At 34.2% G+C, this 15,639-nt stretch overlaps 2 protein-coding genes across 2 annotated transcripts; both read left to right on the forward strand.

Annotated features, from left to right (window-relative positions):
- Positions 1-2,508: 2,508 nt before the first annotated feature.
- LOC145595859 (ELF3-like protein 2) lies at positions 2,509-9,468 on the forward strand. Its single transcript, XM_081652291.1, has 4 exons — positions 2,509-3,524; positions 5,369-6,201; positions 8,030-8,081; positions 8,170-9,468. Exons 1-4 carry the CDS (start codon positions 3,315-3,317, stop codon positions 9,175-9,177), a joined length of 2,103 nt encoding a protein of 700 aa, XP_081508417.1. The 5' UTR covers positions 2,509-3,314; the 3' UTR covers positions 9,178-9,468.
- Positions 9,469-12,586: 3,118 nt separating this feature from the next.
- LOC145594950 (uncharacterized) lies at positions 12,587-15,617 on the forward strand. The gene is made up of 4 exons (XM_081651299.1): positions 12,587-12,801; positions 13,240-13,347; positions 14,584-14,754; positions 15,213-15,617. The coding sequence occupies exons 1-4, from the start codon at positions 12,700-12,702 to the stop codon at positions 15,336-15,338; spliced, it is 507 nt and encodes a 168-aa protein (XP_081507425.1). The 5' UTR covers positions 12,587-12,699; the 3' UTR covers positions 15,339-15,617.
- The last annotated feature ends 22 nt before the right edge of the window (positions 15,618-15,639 follow it).

Below are 15,639 nucleotides of genomic sequence, written 5' to 3' on the forward strand. Positions count from 1 at the left end.
TTAATATCTCTAATTATTAATAAGTAAAAAAATTTATAACGTAGATATTATGAAAATATACGTTGAAGTGTAACGGAATCCCAGACGGCCACATAATTTTATTTTTATCAAAACTACAAATCACAAAAAGGTAGTTAAAGTAGATTTTGTGAATAGTGTCAAATATCAAAATGTTACAACTACAAATGAATGGACTTGTCGAGTGTTTAGGTTCGGTGCGAGTTATAAAGTATTAGGTCTAATCGTTATCGAATAATATCATATCTGGTTTAGGTTGTGTTACATACTCTCTCTCTCTCTCTCTCACACACACACACACACACATATATATATATATATATAAATAAATAATTTCACCCAGTTTTCAAGTATAAGTTGAACACATGTTATTATCAATTTAAGTCTGTTTTAATAGCTTTAATTGGTGCAAGGGTCAAGGGTGGTGGAGGAGGAGAAACGATTGACCATGAATGCGAAATTATTTTATTCAATGATGCCTGCACTATTAGACTGTTAGGTTTTATTTAGTTTTTCAATTTTATTATAGAATTAAAATTATTGTTCCTAAGTAAAAGTAAATAATATTAATTGAATAAAACTTGTTAATGGTTGGATTTTATTTTCTTGAATCCAAGTGCTAAATCACGGGATATTGGTGTGTCTCTCTTGATTTTTTAAATGCCTTAATAAGAGATGCACATTTCTCAACATGAAACTTTGAATAATAATATTGTTTATTTATCAATAGATATTACAAAAGTTAAAAATTACATAAAATCAAGACGAATATTATAAAATTCCACATGATTATGTTTTGACCTATAGAAAACAAGTTTAAGTATTAGATTCCATTTTCGATAAATCTCATAAGATTTCGATAAATCTCTTAAGATTTTCGAGAATTATATATGTTTTGTTTAATTTCATCAACATTCATCGTAGTTACTCTGAACTTAACTTAACTTATCTAAAATTATTAGAACTTAACTTAACTTATCTGAACTTGACTTAGGGCCTGTTCACATTTACTTAATTTCAGTTCAGTTCAGCTCCAATCAGTTCAGTTCAGTTCAGCTCTTAATTTCCTCTCTCATAAAATATTCATTTCAGCTTAGTTCAGTTCAGTTCCAATCAGTTCAGTTCAGTTCAGTTCAGCTCCAATCAGTTTAGTTCAGTTTAGTTCAGTAAATGTGAACAGGCCCTTAACCAATTAAAACTTAAGTTGTTGTAATTGAAACTTGGGTAACCTTTACCATAACTTATTTTTCTTGAATTGAACTTTTCTGAACTTATTTTTCCTAAACTGAATTTATCTGAACTTATTAGACTTGAGATAAGTGAAAATAAGGTGAACGCAATAGACCCTTAAAGTAGTACTTATTAGTTATTACATGATGTTACCAATTTTGATGGATTAAAGTCGATTTTATATACTATTGTATAATTTATTTTCACTTATTATAATTAAATTTACTGATTTACGGATTAAATCTTGTTATTTTTGACAAAACTTCATAGTTATTGTTTATGCACACGCCATATCATTTCCTAACCTCAAAACTCTCAACTCTTAATTTTCACACATACATTGCGTTGTTAGTGGAAGGCTAATAAGTCAAGACAATGCTTACATGCTGTAAGATAAATAATATAAATTCTCATCTCTTTATCTAGATAAAAGGGCTTGACAACCTTTTTTTAAAAACGTCAAATTGCTTAACATAAAATGAAAGAGAGATTAAAATGAAATTCGGTAAAAGCATATAATCTTGTGTTTGTCCCATCTGATAATTTGTAAGCAAGAGATGCCCATGCACAATAACTTCTATACTAGTGGGAACTTTGATGACAAAAAAATTTGATCATTATTATTTCATGAGAACCATTTTTGTATTATATTTTTTTAAAACATGATATTTAGATATTTAATTTTTTATAACAAAATCTTTTAACAAGAGTATCATGGTTAGTAGTACTAACTAGGACAACCATTATAAATTTTATACAAAAAACCTCCAATTCTAAAACCTCGTTACTCACCTATAATTGATTTAACAAAAAATCAATCCTTGAATTCTTCCTTCAAAAACCTCTTTTTTATGATTTTTTTTTTTACATCAAGTCATAATCAAATACCTAAAACCATAAATCTATTCTTTGGAGGATAGTTAAAATAATCCATTTTAAGGATAGTTAACAATAATCCATTTTAAGATTTGCTCAACATTTGAATGGCCCTACTCATGTACTGTCATCTTCCACTTCAATTTAAATACAGAAATAATAAAATTAACAACTTGCCCAGAAAATTGATGATTTTACCTCCTACCAAACCAATAATAAATTTTTAATTATAATTTTCTAATGATTTCCTTCTTCCCTGTTTGGTTAGATAACATAAATAAGAAACTCAAAGGTCCAAAATCTTTGAATAACAATATAATTTGGCAAAAAAAATAAATAAATAAAAATAAATAAATAAAATTTGGGAGTTTTCTAGCTCTATCCAAACAGGACCCACAAACCTCAACAACACTTTTTGCTCTTTCCTCTTTTCTACAAGGAAAAAAGCTTCAATCTTTCTATCAGAAAATCCCTAATTCTGCAGAAAAAACAGCATCATTTCTTGTTTCTCTCTCTAGAATTTATTCCTTTTCTCTCTCTAAATTAGAAATATCCAGTGGTTTCTTGTCTGTTATTGCTGATTTTTCTTAAATTTGGGAAACTCTTTTTCACTGCTGTGGGATAATTTTCTCAGGTCGAATAGCTTTTTGACTGAATTGGAGGAGACTTGCTCGTTCCCAAGGAGGATATTTAATAAAGATTTTGGCTTTTGGGTCTGCTAGAAAGCTGAGGGATATCAATTTTTAGGGTAAATTTTCTGAGATTTTATTTCCTCTTTGAAAATTTTGAATTATTTTTGTTCATTTTCACTTTGAAATTGGGCTGTTACTTTTCAGTTGATTGCAATTTCTGGCGATTTGGGGTCTGGGTATTTGAAATTTCTAGGTTTTGTGTTTAATTTGAGTGTAATTGGGCGTTTTTTCAGTTTTACGTATTAGATTTGAAGTTTTGATTAAGGGTTTGTTTGATTGATGATTGAATGGTGTAATTGGGTTCTGATTGAGGGGTTTGCTTGGTAATTTAATGGGGTGATTGGGTTTTTTTTCCAATTGAGGAGTTGTTTGTTTGGTGATTTAATGGGATAATTTAGGTTTTTTTGAGGGTTTGATTGCTAATTAAGTGGATAATTGGGTTTTGAGCAAGGTAGTAAGTTGATTTTGAGTAGTTATTGGTAAGTGGGGTGAAAGAAGATGAAGAGAGGGAAAGATGATGATAAAATGATGGGACCTATGTTTCCAAGGTTACATGTCAATGATACAGGGAAAGGAGGTCCAAGAGCACCACCTAGGAATAAGATGGCTCTCTATGAGCAGCTTACAATACCATCCCAACCGCGGTTCAATTCCGGTGCTCATCACAATAGCAACAGCACTATGGCCTCTTCTACCTCTACAATGCAGGTGAGATTTTATGGCTCTTCAAATCATAAATATATTGGTTCTCATATATATTTTGATGTTGATTTTTTGTGCTTTAACTAATTGAAATGTTGCTGCAGTGCTCATTCTTTTTCTTTAGATTTGTTGTGCTTTAGTTGATTGAAGTGTTGTTGCAGCGCTCATTCCTTTATTAGTAGTTACTTTCTGTAAATTGGAATATATGGACCTTGCCTTTGGTGTGCCTGAGACTTGACTGTGTTTTTGTCAACGTGTGGATATAAAGTACATGTCAGTAAACAGTTGAATGCCACAGGTATAGAGGTAGAGGTATCCCTGCGTTTCTGAGCTGCCTGACCAAAGAAAGGTTAAGTGGAGTGGGAAATGAATCTTTCAGGGAGGGGGGCAGGGGAGGGGGTTTTGGAAACGTTAACATTTTAATTAGCTGATGTGAAGCACTGAATCATTCCTTATACTTGAATGACTCGGTTGAATACTTGAATGACCGTTGTTATCTCTAGCTTACCAACCTATTTTATACAACATAATTAGTTCTGTGTGATTAATGTGGTTATTCTGGTAGCAATTCGCATGCTATTTTATTTGATAGTGGAAAGCATAGTCCTTAAACCTTTTAGGAATTTGGAATGTATTATTAGGAGGAATTTAGACTTTCCTGTTTTAAAACTCCTACGAAGTATGTTTTTTTTTTTTCCTAGTCTTTGACTTCAATCATTCAATCTGGTTGGTGAATTTACATCAACCCAGTTTTCTAATCTGTCTCTAAACTCGTTCTTACACACAAATAAGTCAATCTGCCTTGAAAATGTCTAGCCTTATTGCATTAATTTGTCATCTCTAGTCTGCCTGTTTGATTGGCTGTAAATGTTGATAAATGAGTCTCTATCCTCAAGGTGCAACATCTTAATATTATGTACTGACATGAGCTTTTTGGTTGTTGATCTCATCCCACCTGCCCACCCCAAACAGAAAGTGAAAAGGCTCGCATTGAATGGTTCCAACCAGGTCTGAAAAATGATAAATTGATGGTCACTTTCATACATGCATCCTTATAATATTTATATTATATAAAGGCCTATGATATAAGTAAATTAAGTAAGGATTTAATTAGTGAGAATAAAGAGGCAATTAGCATTTCAACAAGGACATCACCTATTCTTTGCTGGTGGAGAAAGTTTCTCCCAAAGCATGATTCAGATGTATAACCAATGCATGAGGTGCTTACTAACAGTGGTAGAGGTAGACATGATCTGTCATAGCTCAATTCTCAATCTATGACCACTATGAGATCAAAGTGTCCTTTTTAACTTCAAAACTTCACCCATAAGCATATTAATGGTTAGGTTGATTCTGTAAGTATCAAGAGTTTGATAAAGTAAAGCAATAAAGGGTTGGATATTACTTTGTAGAATTAATATGTATCTGCTGTGGTCCTGTTACTTGCTGCTTGGTTTCTTGTCTGTTACCTTTATATATTCTGACTTGCTGCATCATTGGTGATAAAATCAGCTTCAAAATTTCAGGGGAATTGTTACTATTCTCCACCCTTCCATCCTTTCTGTTCTTTCTATGGAGAATCGAGTGACATTTTAATCATGTAGCGTTGCAAATTGGCATAAAAACTGAAATGAGATTACAGATTGTAATTTGAATGGGCCCTATGAGTTATGTTATAAATTTGGCTTTGTATTGTTTGATCTATATTCTGAAATTATTAAGGTCCTCTTCTCCATTAAGTTGTATGTTCATTTCCTGTTTGTGCATGGTCTTCATTGACACTTTTTACTGATCAGGTCTGGTTGATGATTAGAATTTTGCTTCTTTTCGTGTATGGTTTATGTATGCAGGGTACTGGCCATGAACAAAGTATGTACTTCCCTCTTTATCGGCCACCCTTAGCCTCATCTTATGATGAGGTTCAAGTCAGTCGTCCTGAAGTGGTGGATGCAAGAAATCGACCAGTGCAGGGGGAGAATCGGAAGCAGCCATTGGAAGAGGATGATTTTATGGTCCCCATATTTTCTCAACCTGGAATTAAGCTATATAATGGCAAAACTCAGAATAATATGCACGAGGGAAGACGCAATCATTCAGGTTCAGGTCATTCTACAGCGCTTCCAAGTCCCGTTGAAAAAGAAACTGACCACAGAAATAGCGGAGACCTCATCTCTAAGCAGCAAATAAAAAATCTAGATGGAAGAAGTTCAAGAGTATATGATGCTCCTACTAGACACTCATCTGATGTATTGACGAGGGAAAAGGATGACTGGAGGAAAGATGCTTGTGCACAGAGTGGATATCCAGATAGGTACAGAGCGATCAATTTAGAGAAAACAGATGCCAATTTACGGATGGAACATGAGGATGATGTATCAGCTATAGATGCTACAAATCTTGTAGGTGTTTCAGAACAGCCATTGGAGTACCCTGGCAAAGAAATTTCCTTGAGGCCGAGTCATGCTTCTCGTGTAGGATGTCACTATAGGGGTGATGACGAGATTGGCAGTGGAATGCAAAGGGTAGAAGAATATAGGACATTCGAGAAAGAGAGTTTAGATAAAGGGGATGATGTCTCTGAAACCTCCATGGAGGATACATCTGAATTGGACATAACTCCTGACGATGTTGTTCGCATTATTGGCCGTAAACATTTTTGGAAAGCTAGAACTGCTATTTCCACGTGAGTATTCTCTTGCTTCACTAAGGTTTTATTTATTTCCCCATTGTGGATCAGATTTATTTATGGCTATATAATAAATCATATGTTGTGAGATGTGACATTTTTAGATGCTGGATTAATTTCATACCATCTGCTCTTTCTCTCTACATGTGATCTTTTTATATTTAGCTTAGTTTGATAATAATTGTAGGCAACCAGACATGTATCAACTATCAAATGTGTTCTTACATAAATCTTTCATCGAGTATTCCCTTTAATGAAATGCTCATTCGTCCCAAAAAATATAGTGACAGGACTGACAATTTCAAAATGAAGAAATTTACGGAGATATATTTTTATTACTTTCTTCCACTCTCTTTTTACATAATTCTAACACAATTTCATTTACGTAACGACATTATTAATAACGTATCTCTGGAATAAAAATTCTCGGTTAAGGGATGGTGGAATATTTTTGGACAGCTGATTGTTACATGGTTTGTCTATAAACAAAAGCTTACTATGTCGCTCTATGTGATAATGTGATCTAAGCGCTTATAAAGTCAAATACTGAGTGGATGGGTGTGTAAATATCATGATGTGTGAGGCCCACATATAGTTCCTCAAGATGTTATTTAGGTGCCATGTAGTCTATTGGTCTTCTAAATGCTCTTGTTTAATTTTATTGGTCAATGGACTATTCATGAGAGGGAAATTAATAGCTGAATTATAGTATGGTTTTCAGAAAATAAGTTTTCATGGAAATATATAGATGTGGATTTTTCTCAAATTTACCTCCCTCACATAAATGAAATTTGCAAGAAATTCAAATCTCCAAAAAAAATTACCAGAAATACATTTAAATTAGTTTTCTGTATTATGGATGTTGTTTTGTAATTACTGCTGAAATGATCTTATATGTTGGATGTATGTTAACTGCTGGGATTGTGGTGAATATTTTTGTGATACTCTAAGCAGAGTGTAAAATTTGCTTTAAGGGAGGGAATATTGATGCCGTGGAGATCATCACTCCCTCCATTGTATGGGTTGGCGAACCTTCATAAATTCCTGCAGTGGATCATCATGAAACATCTAGAACAGTTTCAATGCATTTGGTGCAAGGCGAGTCTTGAGACGGTTGATCATCCATGATTTTATGTCGTTTGTCTCTGCCTTTGGTGAACATATTATGTGTCTTTCCTTGATATTGCTTTGCAAACCACTAATGCTTAGGTAAGTCCTTGGTGCTCAATGGGTGTGTATTATCAGGAAAATTAGTTTGGTGGTGAGGTGGCCCAAGTATCTCATATCTAAATCAACAAAGAATTCTGTGACAATATGATGAGTCTATCATGCTGCAGTTATAGTAGGTACCAATGGGACAGACCTACAGTAAAGCTTTATCAAATATGCCTATTGAACACTGATGCTTCAAGTGATTGTTGATTAAAGAATTTTGTTGATGCATGTTGAAAACAAATTTCATTTTATCCACTACCTTGTACCCAAGCTTCTAACTATATGATTGTGTTGTAATTTTGTTTCTAATCTCGTCTTTCAGAATCTCATTTAGAATTGGAGAAATCTGTGAATTCCTAGGCTTAATGCTGGTTATCATTTTTCTGGTACAAATATGAGAGTGTGACTTGTTGAAATGTGTGTATATTGAGGTTTGTGTATTATGCGTATCATAAAATTCAGTGCTTGAAGATATGTGTGCTGGTAGGTCTTTTTTATGCAGTTATGTTGAGCTAAGATGTGGCTCAGCAAAAGTACATATTTTTGTTATGTGAACTTTAGCTGATTCAATTTTCCTTATTCTTACTCCTACTTATTTTACTCTTTTCAGTCAACAAAGATTGTTTGCTGTTCAAATATTCGAGTTGCACAGATTGATAAAGGTACTTTAAAGTTACATAGAAAGACTTGTGAGGTTACTACTGTTCTGTGTTTAAACCTCATATTTGAGACCTTTGGAATATTTTGCAGGTACAAAAACTTATTGCAGAGTCCCCAGATTTGCTGCTAGAAGGCACTGCTTTTGTGGCTAAATCTTCTTTGAAGGATTCTGCTGTGAAGAAATATTCTTCAGAGTTTGCAGTAAAAGCTCTTGCTCGTAAGAGCTCATCAAAAGATGATTCCCACAAGGCAACTGATAAGATGGAAGGTACAGCTGAGAATGCAGTTGCTAAGTCACCTCCGGTCCCAACTCAAAATGCTATCCAGCCTGCAGCTTATCAGCCTTCCTCTGTCAACACAGGCTCATCATTTCCACCGGCCAATATGGATCCGAAAATGAATCCCTGGAGCTTCCATCAACCAGGCCCTCATCAATGGTTGGTGCATGTGATGTCCCCTTCAGAAGGTCTTGTATACAAGCCATATCCTGCACCTGGATTTCCAGGCCCAGTTTGTGGCCCTGAAGGCCTTACACCTGTGATGAATCCGGCTTATGGAATGCCAACTCCACCTTATCTACAAGGGATGGGAATGCCACCAGGTATGCATTTTGGCGGGCAGGGTTACTTTCCTCCATATGGCATGCCCATGATGAGCCCAAGTGTATCAGGCTCAACTGTAGAGCAACTGAACCAGTTCTCAGGTCCAAACCCGTATAGTCAAACAGGTCAGCCTGTAGGGACCAGTGCTAATTTTGGCAGCATGCAACATCAAGGCTCGTTCAATATGCCTAGTCAAAAGAATGGAACCGTCGCGCCTGCTGCAAGACCCCGCCCCCCCAGAGAACGCGAGCTGCAAGGAAGCACAGCTAGCAGCCCCAGTGAAAGAACACAGGAAACGGGTACAGTTCCGCTCATGGAAGGAAGAGACGCACTTCCTCTTTTTCCTGCGGCTCCAACCACCCAGATTTCTGAGGGCTCTCCAGCTGAAAAGCCAACTAGAGTACTCAGAGTTGTTCCACAAAAATCTACAAGGGAATCAGCTGCACGTATTTTCCAGTCTATACAGGATGAAAGACGGCACTACGAGTACAACTAAATTCACTGTGACTGGGGTTAATGAATACGATGATTCTCGGTGATTTGATCCTCATAATTTTGCAGCTTTAACTGTTCTTATTTTATAACATACTTCATATCTTGTAGAATCCTTGTGTCTGATCTGGTTATAGGTTACTGATGTGTAGATATTGTATTTCCTCGAGGTTACAACTAATCCATGTAAGAGGTTAGAATGTCCCTGGAATTTCTGTTTCTGTTTTGGATTTAATCAAAGAGATATTCACAATGATCTATGTAAATGGTATGAACACAATTTATCTGGGCTCTATTTGTGGTTTTTATGTAACAGTCCTAAACTAGATATCTCTTGAAGATGTGAGCCTAGTATAGCCTAGTAAAAAAATTAATAGCTAATATACAATCCAAATATATATGTATACCATCAAATTCTTATATTTAATGCTTACGGTATCTTGACCAGAGTATGGATTATGAATACGATGTAATATAAATGTTTAAAAATTTCTAGTATTTTCGTTATGGATATAATCTTGTCAAAAAACGTGTATGTAACGTGATACATAATGCATTATTTAGTCGGATTCAAATTATCAAAGGGCACTCAATCACTATTCTTTAAACCAATGGCTAGTTCTACAATGCAATATCAATTTGGAGATGTTATTACTTTATTACAAAATAACTCAAAACATGTCATACTAGCTAAATAAAAAAAACTCAATTTAGCACCATTTTTTATGAATTTGGAGATGATGATCGAACAACCTTCAACGTACAGATGTGTGCTCATGCTTCAAATGAAAATTTGAAGAGTCATGTTGGCCAAGAAGTAGAGTTGGAAGCTCCATTTGATCTGTTAGAAAGTAGACATGCAACATTGTTATTAAGGAAAGTAATTCCGTTTGAACAACTATATATACATATAAGAAAATTATCTTAAAAAATTAGCTAACCTTAGATGAACAAGTTTTTTTTTTTAAATTTTTTTTTTTATTTTAATTGTGTCCCTTTTGTCGACAAACACTACATGTCACCTTTGCTCGATTACCTTCATCCATCTCATTTCGTAATCTTTGGGAAGGAGGTCGTCTGAGACTACGCTTGAGACTAGCATCGGCAATAACTTTTGGTCCAATATAATGTGTCCAGTAGTCTTTGTCAGGGATAGGATGAAAAGTTGCTCTATATGTTCCCATATATTCACGACTTGAATAAAATGGGTCAACAAATTGAGAACTAGTTTTGCCAGTCAAAGAAAATAAAAAGAACTAGTTTTGAGAATCTAGTTTTTAATTTAGACTTTTAAAATTAAACGAAGCAATATTAACTCCTAGCTTTGTAATTTCCAAACCTACATGAACACTACTTTGAGAAATATTTTTAAGTGTACACTATTTTAATAATTTATTTATTTTTTAACACCTGTTTGGCAAATCATTCATAGTCTTTGTATTGTCAAATAAATAAATAAAAACTATAGTTGAGTGATCCCTATAATTAAGTATATTTCTCCCGTTCTAGTGATATTGCATTAATGTTGGAATTACTCATTCTTAAAGAATTTTTTTTTTCTATTAATTTCTAAAATTACATAAAAGTAAAATTTATAAAAGTTGATATTATGAATATATATTACGAATGAGAATCCAAATGACTATTGTATATTTATCTTAGCTTAATTATACTTCATATCATACAGTAATATGTAGTCAAACAAGAGTTATGAATTACGCAAAAAGTCTAATTATTGTAATAATACTAAATAGGAAAGCAACTCCAATGGTAATAGCTAGGGACTTGCTTGCAAATTCCAAAAGTTTCTAGCTATTAGCTTGACCATTAAAGTTAAAAAATACAATTAGCTTGGCCGCAAAACTAATTTGCTTGAGAAGAAAGTTCCTAAAATTTTAGAGATTAATGTACTAATATAATTAAGAAAGTTAAGCTCATTTAAATAGCAAGCCATTACCAAATCATTCCACATCAGTTTCTAAGCTACAACACTTTTAAGTAACAAATTGTTCCAATGATAAGCCACAATAAATTGTACTTTGCAAAAAGTAAAATTTTAAAAAATAAATAAATATTATACACATGTTACAATATGAGTGGAGTTTATTTGTCTCTTTCTCAATCAAGCATGTAGCTTGTTTAGGCTACAATTACTTGCATGTTGCTCAATTTTTTTTTTTTTCTCCAATGGTAAGCATATAGCTAGGAGCTTTATTTTAATTGCAAGTAAGTCCCTACAATTAAACTATTGGAGATGCTCTTAGAAAAAATAAATTTACTAGCTTTTTTTTTTTTTAAGGGAATAAGTTTACTACTCCAGCTTCAATTATTCTTTTGAGGGCACTAGCTTCAATTATTTATCAATCAAATATTTTAGGATTCAAAACAATAACTGAAATAATTAATCCAATATATTGAAATTTGACAATATAGTGCTTTAAAATATCATTTAAAATTATTTTTTTAAAAAATATTCATTTAAAATATATTATTAACTCTTACCTAAAATTTGTCGATGGTTCGAATTCCAAAATATAATGTGACTCGAAAGTAATACGATCCAAATTTCTATTTTTATAGGCATAGTGATTTAAACATTTAGCATTGACTCAAACTTCAAATAGATCTGAGCACCAACTTAACTAAGTTTGACCCAATTATTCGAATTGACACCTTAACAAATCAAAAATCGCTTCACAAATTGGGTAAAATTTCATTTATACTTCGTATGTTATTAACTCTTACCCAAAATTTGTCGGGGGTCCAAACTCCAAAATGTAATGTGACTCGAAAGTAACCCGATCCAAATTTCAGGCTTAGTGATTTAGACATTTAGTATTGACTCAAACTTCAAATAGACCTAAGCATCGACTTAACTAAGTCTGACCCAATTATTCGAATTGACACCTTAACAAATCAAAAACCGCTTCACAGATTGGGTAAATTTAATACTTGTACACATGATATCAATTCAGCCCCATAATTAGAGGTGGTTATTGGACAGGGTAGCCCAATGATAATAGGGTCAAGGCCAAGCTTATAGGGCTTTTAAAGGACAGGGCTATTAATGAGCATGACCCTTATTGGGTAGGGTCCATATAGGGCCAACATGTTTTTCCAATTTAGTTGATAAAGAAAATACATAATGTAAAAATATTTATATAGATTAATTTGTATTCATATATATTTAATAATGGTTTTGTCTAATATTTATTTTAATTGATATTTTTTAAGCTCGCTCATTATCGACCAGCGACTCGCATTGGCCCGACCCTATATGGACCCTATAAAATGTGACCCTCTTTGACCCTGACCTGCAACTGACCCCTGACCCGACCCGCCCAATAACCAGGTCTGCCCATAATACTAGAATCATCTGGACCTAAACCAAACAAAAACCCAAATCACAAATACAACCCATTTCCCATTTGACCATCATCAATTCATCATCAACTAAACATTTGAGGAGAGAGACTCTTGTCCTGCAAGAAAGAGAGAGAAACAAAGCTTACAATCAACGCCAAAAATGGTGACCTTCAACCTCATGATCACTGCTGAAGTCGAAAATGTTTCCAACATTCTACCAATGGGCGGTCTTGATGATCCTAACTTCCTTTACTACTTCAAGGTCTTTCTTTCTTTCTCTCTATTGCTTTTTATGTAATTTTAGCCTTGTTAAATTGGTGGGGTTGATGTAATTTTAACTTAGTATTACGCCTCGGGCGAGTATGGATGTTGGGTTTGTATCCGAACGACCCGATTGTCACCTCTTTGTGTAATTGCGTGTATTAGATGGTGATTATTTAAGCTTGTATTTCTTGAGCAATGAGTTTTTAGTTATATTTGATTTGTGGGTTGATGTAATTGGTGGGGTTGATGTAATTTGAACTTAGTATTATGCTTCAGCGAGTATGAATGTTGGGTTTGTATCCGAATGACCCGATTGTCACCTCTTTCCATAATTGCGCATATTAGATGAATAGATGATACACCCAAATGATTATTTAAGCTTGTATTTGTTGATCAATCTGTTTTTAGTTAAATTTGATTTGTGGGTTTTTTGCAGGTGAAATGTGGGAATTGTGGAGAAGTGACTGAGAAGGAGAGTTATGTGATATTGGGAGAAGTTGTTCCTATCCCTAAGAGTCGTGGCCATGCTAATCTTGTTCAGAAGGTTTATCTCTATTACTCTCTGATAATCTGTTGTTCTATTCCGATTTGATTGTGCTCGTGCTATTTGAGAATTAATTGTCACGTTGATAGTGTAATTTGAACAAGTAATGTTACAATACAATTTGGATGGAGGTGTATTTTGATTTTTGGCACTGTTGATTGGTTTTGTCAGTGATTCTTTCTTTTCTGGACTAATTTCTTGCCATTTAGTTTAATGAGGATTTTAGCATTATATTAACTATTTCTTAGTTATTGTAGTTATGTGTTGATCAATGCATCATATCCTGTATTTATCTTACTGTAAATGTTACAAAAATGTGTGTTATCTATAAGATGTTCAGTGTTTATGAAGTCTATTTCTAGTGTATCTTATAGTGAAGGAAAGTGTTTTTAAAGTGTTAGAGAACTCGTGGTTTCTAGGAGCTTTGAACTTTCATCTTTTATGTTTAGTGATGATCTTTCGTCAATTTGCTAGAAGCGAGTTAAATACCTCTTGAGCTTCTTCATCCATTACAGGAGTGTTGAACATGTATTAAGGATTATGAAAACCAGGGTTGCAAACTGGAAATTTCTCCTTGTTGTTTTGATACCTGTCTGATTTATTGAACTGTTGAACATGAGATATCGTTTAAATTTGGTATGAAAATTCTGCAATTCTGTCATCTTAAGATTATATGCTTGGGGGTTGGGACTTGTCTAATGTGTTTCTTCCGGATGTCAATTGATGGCCTTGTATTGGCAATTGGGGAATGATTTATGATGGTGTCTTGAGGTTGTGCTAGTACTTCTGCTCTGGCAATTAGGTTTGTTTATTTATTTATTTATTTATTTATTGTTATCTATTGTTCAGTCATTTGCTGTACTGTTCCCATCTTTTTTCAATAATAGTGTGCTGGTTCAAGTGACATATGGCTTACGTTGTTGCTGTATCTGTATTGATTAAGCCTTGAATAATGTCCTGCAGCTATAGAATGAGTTTGATGCTATGATGTGTATGAATCACGTGTTGCATTTCTGCATTTTTCTGGTTTACACTTCATTGACATTTGATGCCTGAATTACATTACAATGTGTAAATTTTCTGTGAGCTGTTAACTTTGTTCCATTCCAGCTATCAAAATTCTGTTGCTTATTGTGTTTTATTGCCTTCTGAATTTTGGATTTTCTTATTGGTAATTGTGATAGCTACATTGTGTTTTTGGCTTGTTGCTGATTAATCACCCTTTCATTATTTCAGTGCAAGCTCTGTGGCAGGGAGGGTACTATTACAATGATACCAAAATCTGGCCGCTATCTAACAGGTGATGACTGTGAAGCAGGAAAGTTTGTCCGTTTGATGAGCTTTGACTGCCGGGGTTTGGAGCCAGTGGACTACTCCTTTGGTGGTGATCAGTGGAAAATTGTAACTGTAAGTCTCTCTTGTGTAATCTGTGTATTGAAATTTGCTAGATTCATCAGTTCAAATTCCCATATTATCTCTTCATGTGATGATAGTGTCCGTGGGCATAACATTTTTGCCTATGCGTTTTCCTCGTGCCAGCACCATTTGTCCAATAACATCAACTTGAATACCTCTTCCCCTTTGCTGCTTCACCTTAATGCTCATCTATGCTAGTTGACATTATGATAAGCTTACTTATTTTTGAAGTGAGGGCTTGGTAATCTACCTGATTAAGCAAGCTTAAACATTCTCTTCTCTAGCTGCTAGCCATGGAAGGAACATCTGTCTGTTGGCTTAAGGCCGGAATTAGTTGTGGGAATAAGACTTTTGAAAAGTAACATTGTTATTAGATAGTTCTTTTGATTTTATTGCCGTGTACCCTTTACTGATTGTTGGCTGATGTAAGTTTAATCTTTTATGTGCAGACTTCTGGTACTGTTTTCGAGAATGTGGACCTGTCAGACGGGGACTGGGCTGATTATGATGAAAAGAAGAAAATGCCAACTTCTGTCAGTAACCTGAAATCACGTTTCGAAGTAATGAAGACATGAAGCAGAGACGGTGGTAATCGGGAGGGGGTTGTTTACATGCACAGTTCTTGAGAATCAGCCACTGACAAATGAAGTGTGAACTTAACCAGTACATCAAAACTACTTAGGACTATGAGTTCCATACTTGAATGTCTATGCTAGTGTAAATGTAGCACAACTTGCTGCTTGACAAATTATATTTCGTTTGTTGGTTATCAAAACATGTATTTCATCAAGTTTCTTGAAGGCTCTTTGGCTAGCTACTTTGATGCTTTGTGAAATGATGTGTTCAACTGCTAATTCTGTTGTTTCCTTGCCCTCT

This window comes from Chenopodium album, chromosome 19 (genome assembly GCF_948465745.1).
Source record: "Chenopodium album chromosome 19, dcCheAlbu1.1, whole genome shotgun sequence".
Classification (NCBI taxonomy): domain Eukaryota; kingdom Viridiplantae; phylum Streptophyta; class Magnoliopsida; order Caryophyllales; family Amaranthaceae; genus Chenopodium; species Chenopodium album.

Coding starts and splice junctions, on each gene's coding strand:
- LOC145594950 (XM_081651299.1), top strand. CDS start 12,700: ATGGTGACCTTCAACCTCATGATCACTGCTGAAGTCGAAAATGTTTCC. Junction 12,802..13,239: donor ACTTCCTTTACTACTTCAAG/GTCTTTCTTTCT, acceptor GGTTTTTTGCAG/GTGAAATGTGGGAATTGTGG. Junction 14,755..15,212: donor ATCAGTGGAAAATTGTAACT/GTAAGTCTCTCT, acceptor TTTTATGTGCAG/ACTTCTGGTACTGTTTTCGA.
- LOC145595859 (XM_081652291.1), top strand. CDS start 3,315: ATGAAGAGAGGGAAAGATGATGATAAAATGATGGGACCTATGTTTCCA. Junction 3,525..5,368: donor CTTCTACCTCTACAATGCAG/GTGAGATTTTAT, acceptor TTATGTATGCAG/GGTACTGGCCATGAACAAAG. Junction 6,202..8,029: donor GCTAGAACTGCTATTTCCAC/GTGAGTATTCTC, acceptor TACTCTTTTCAG/TCAACAAAGATTGTTTGCTG.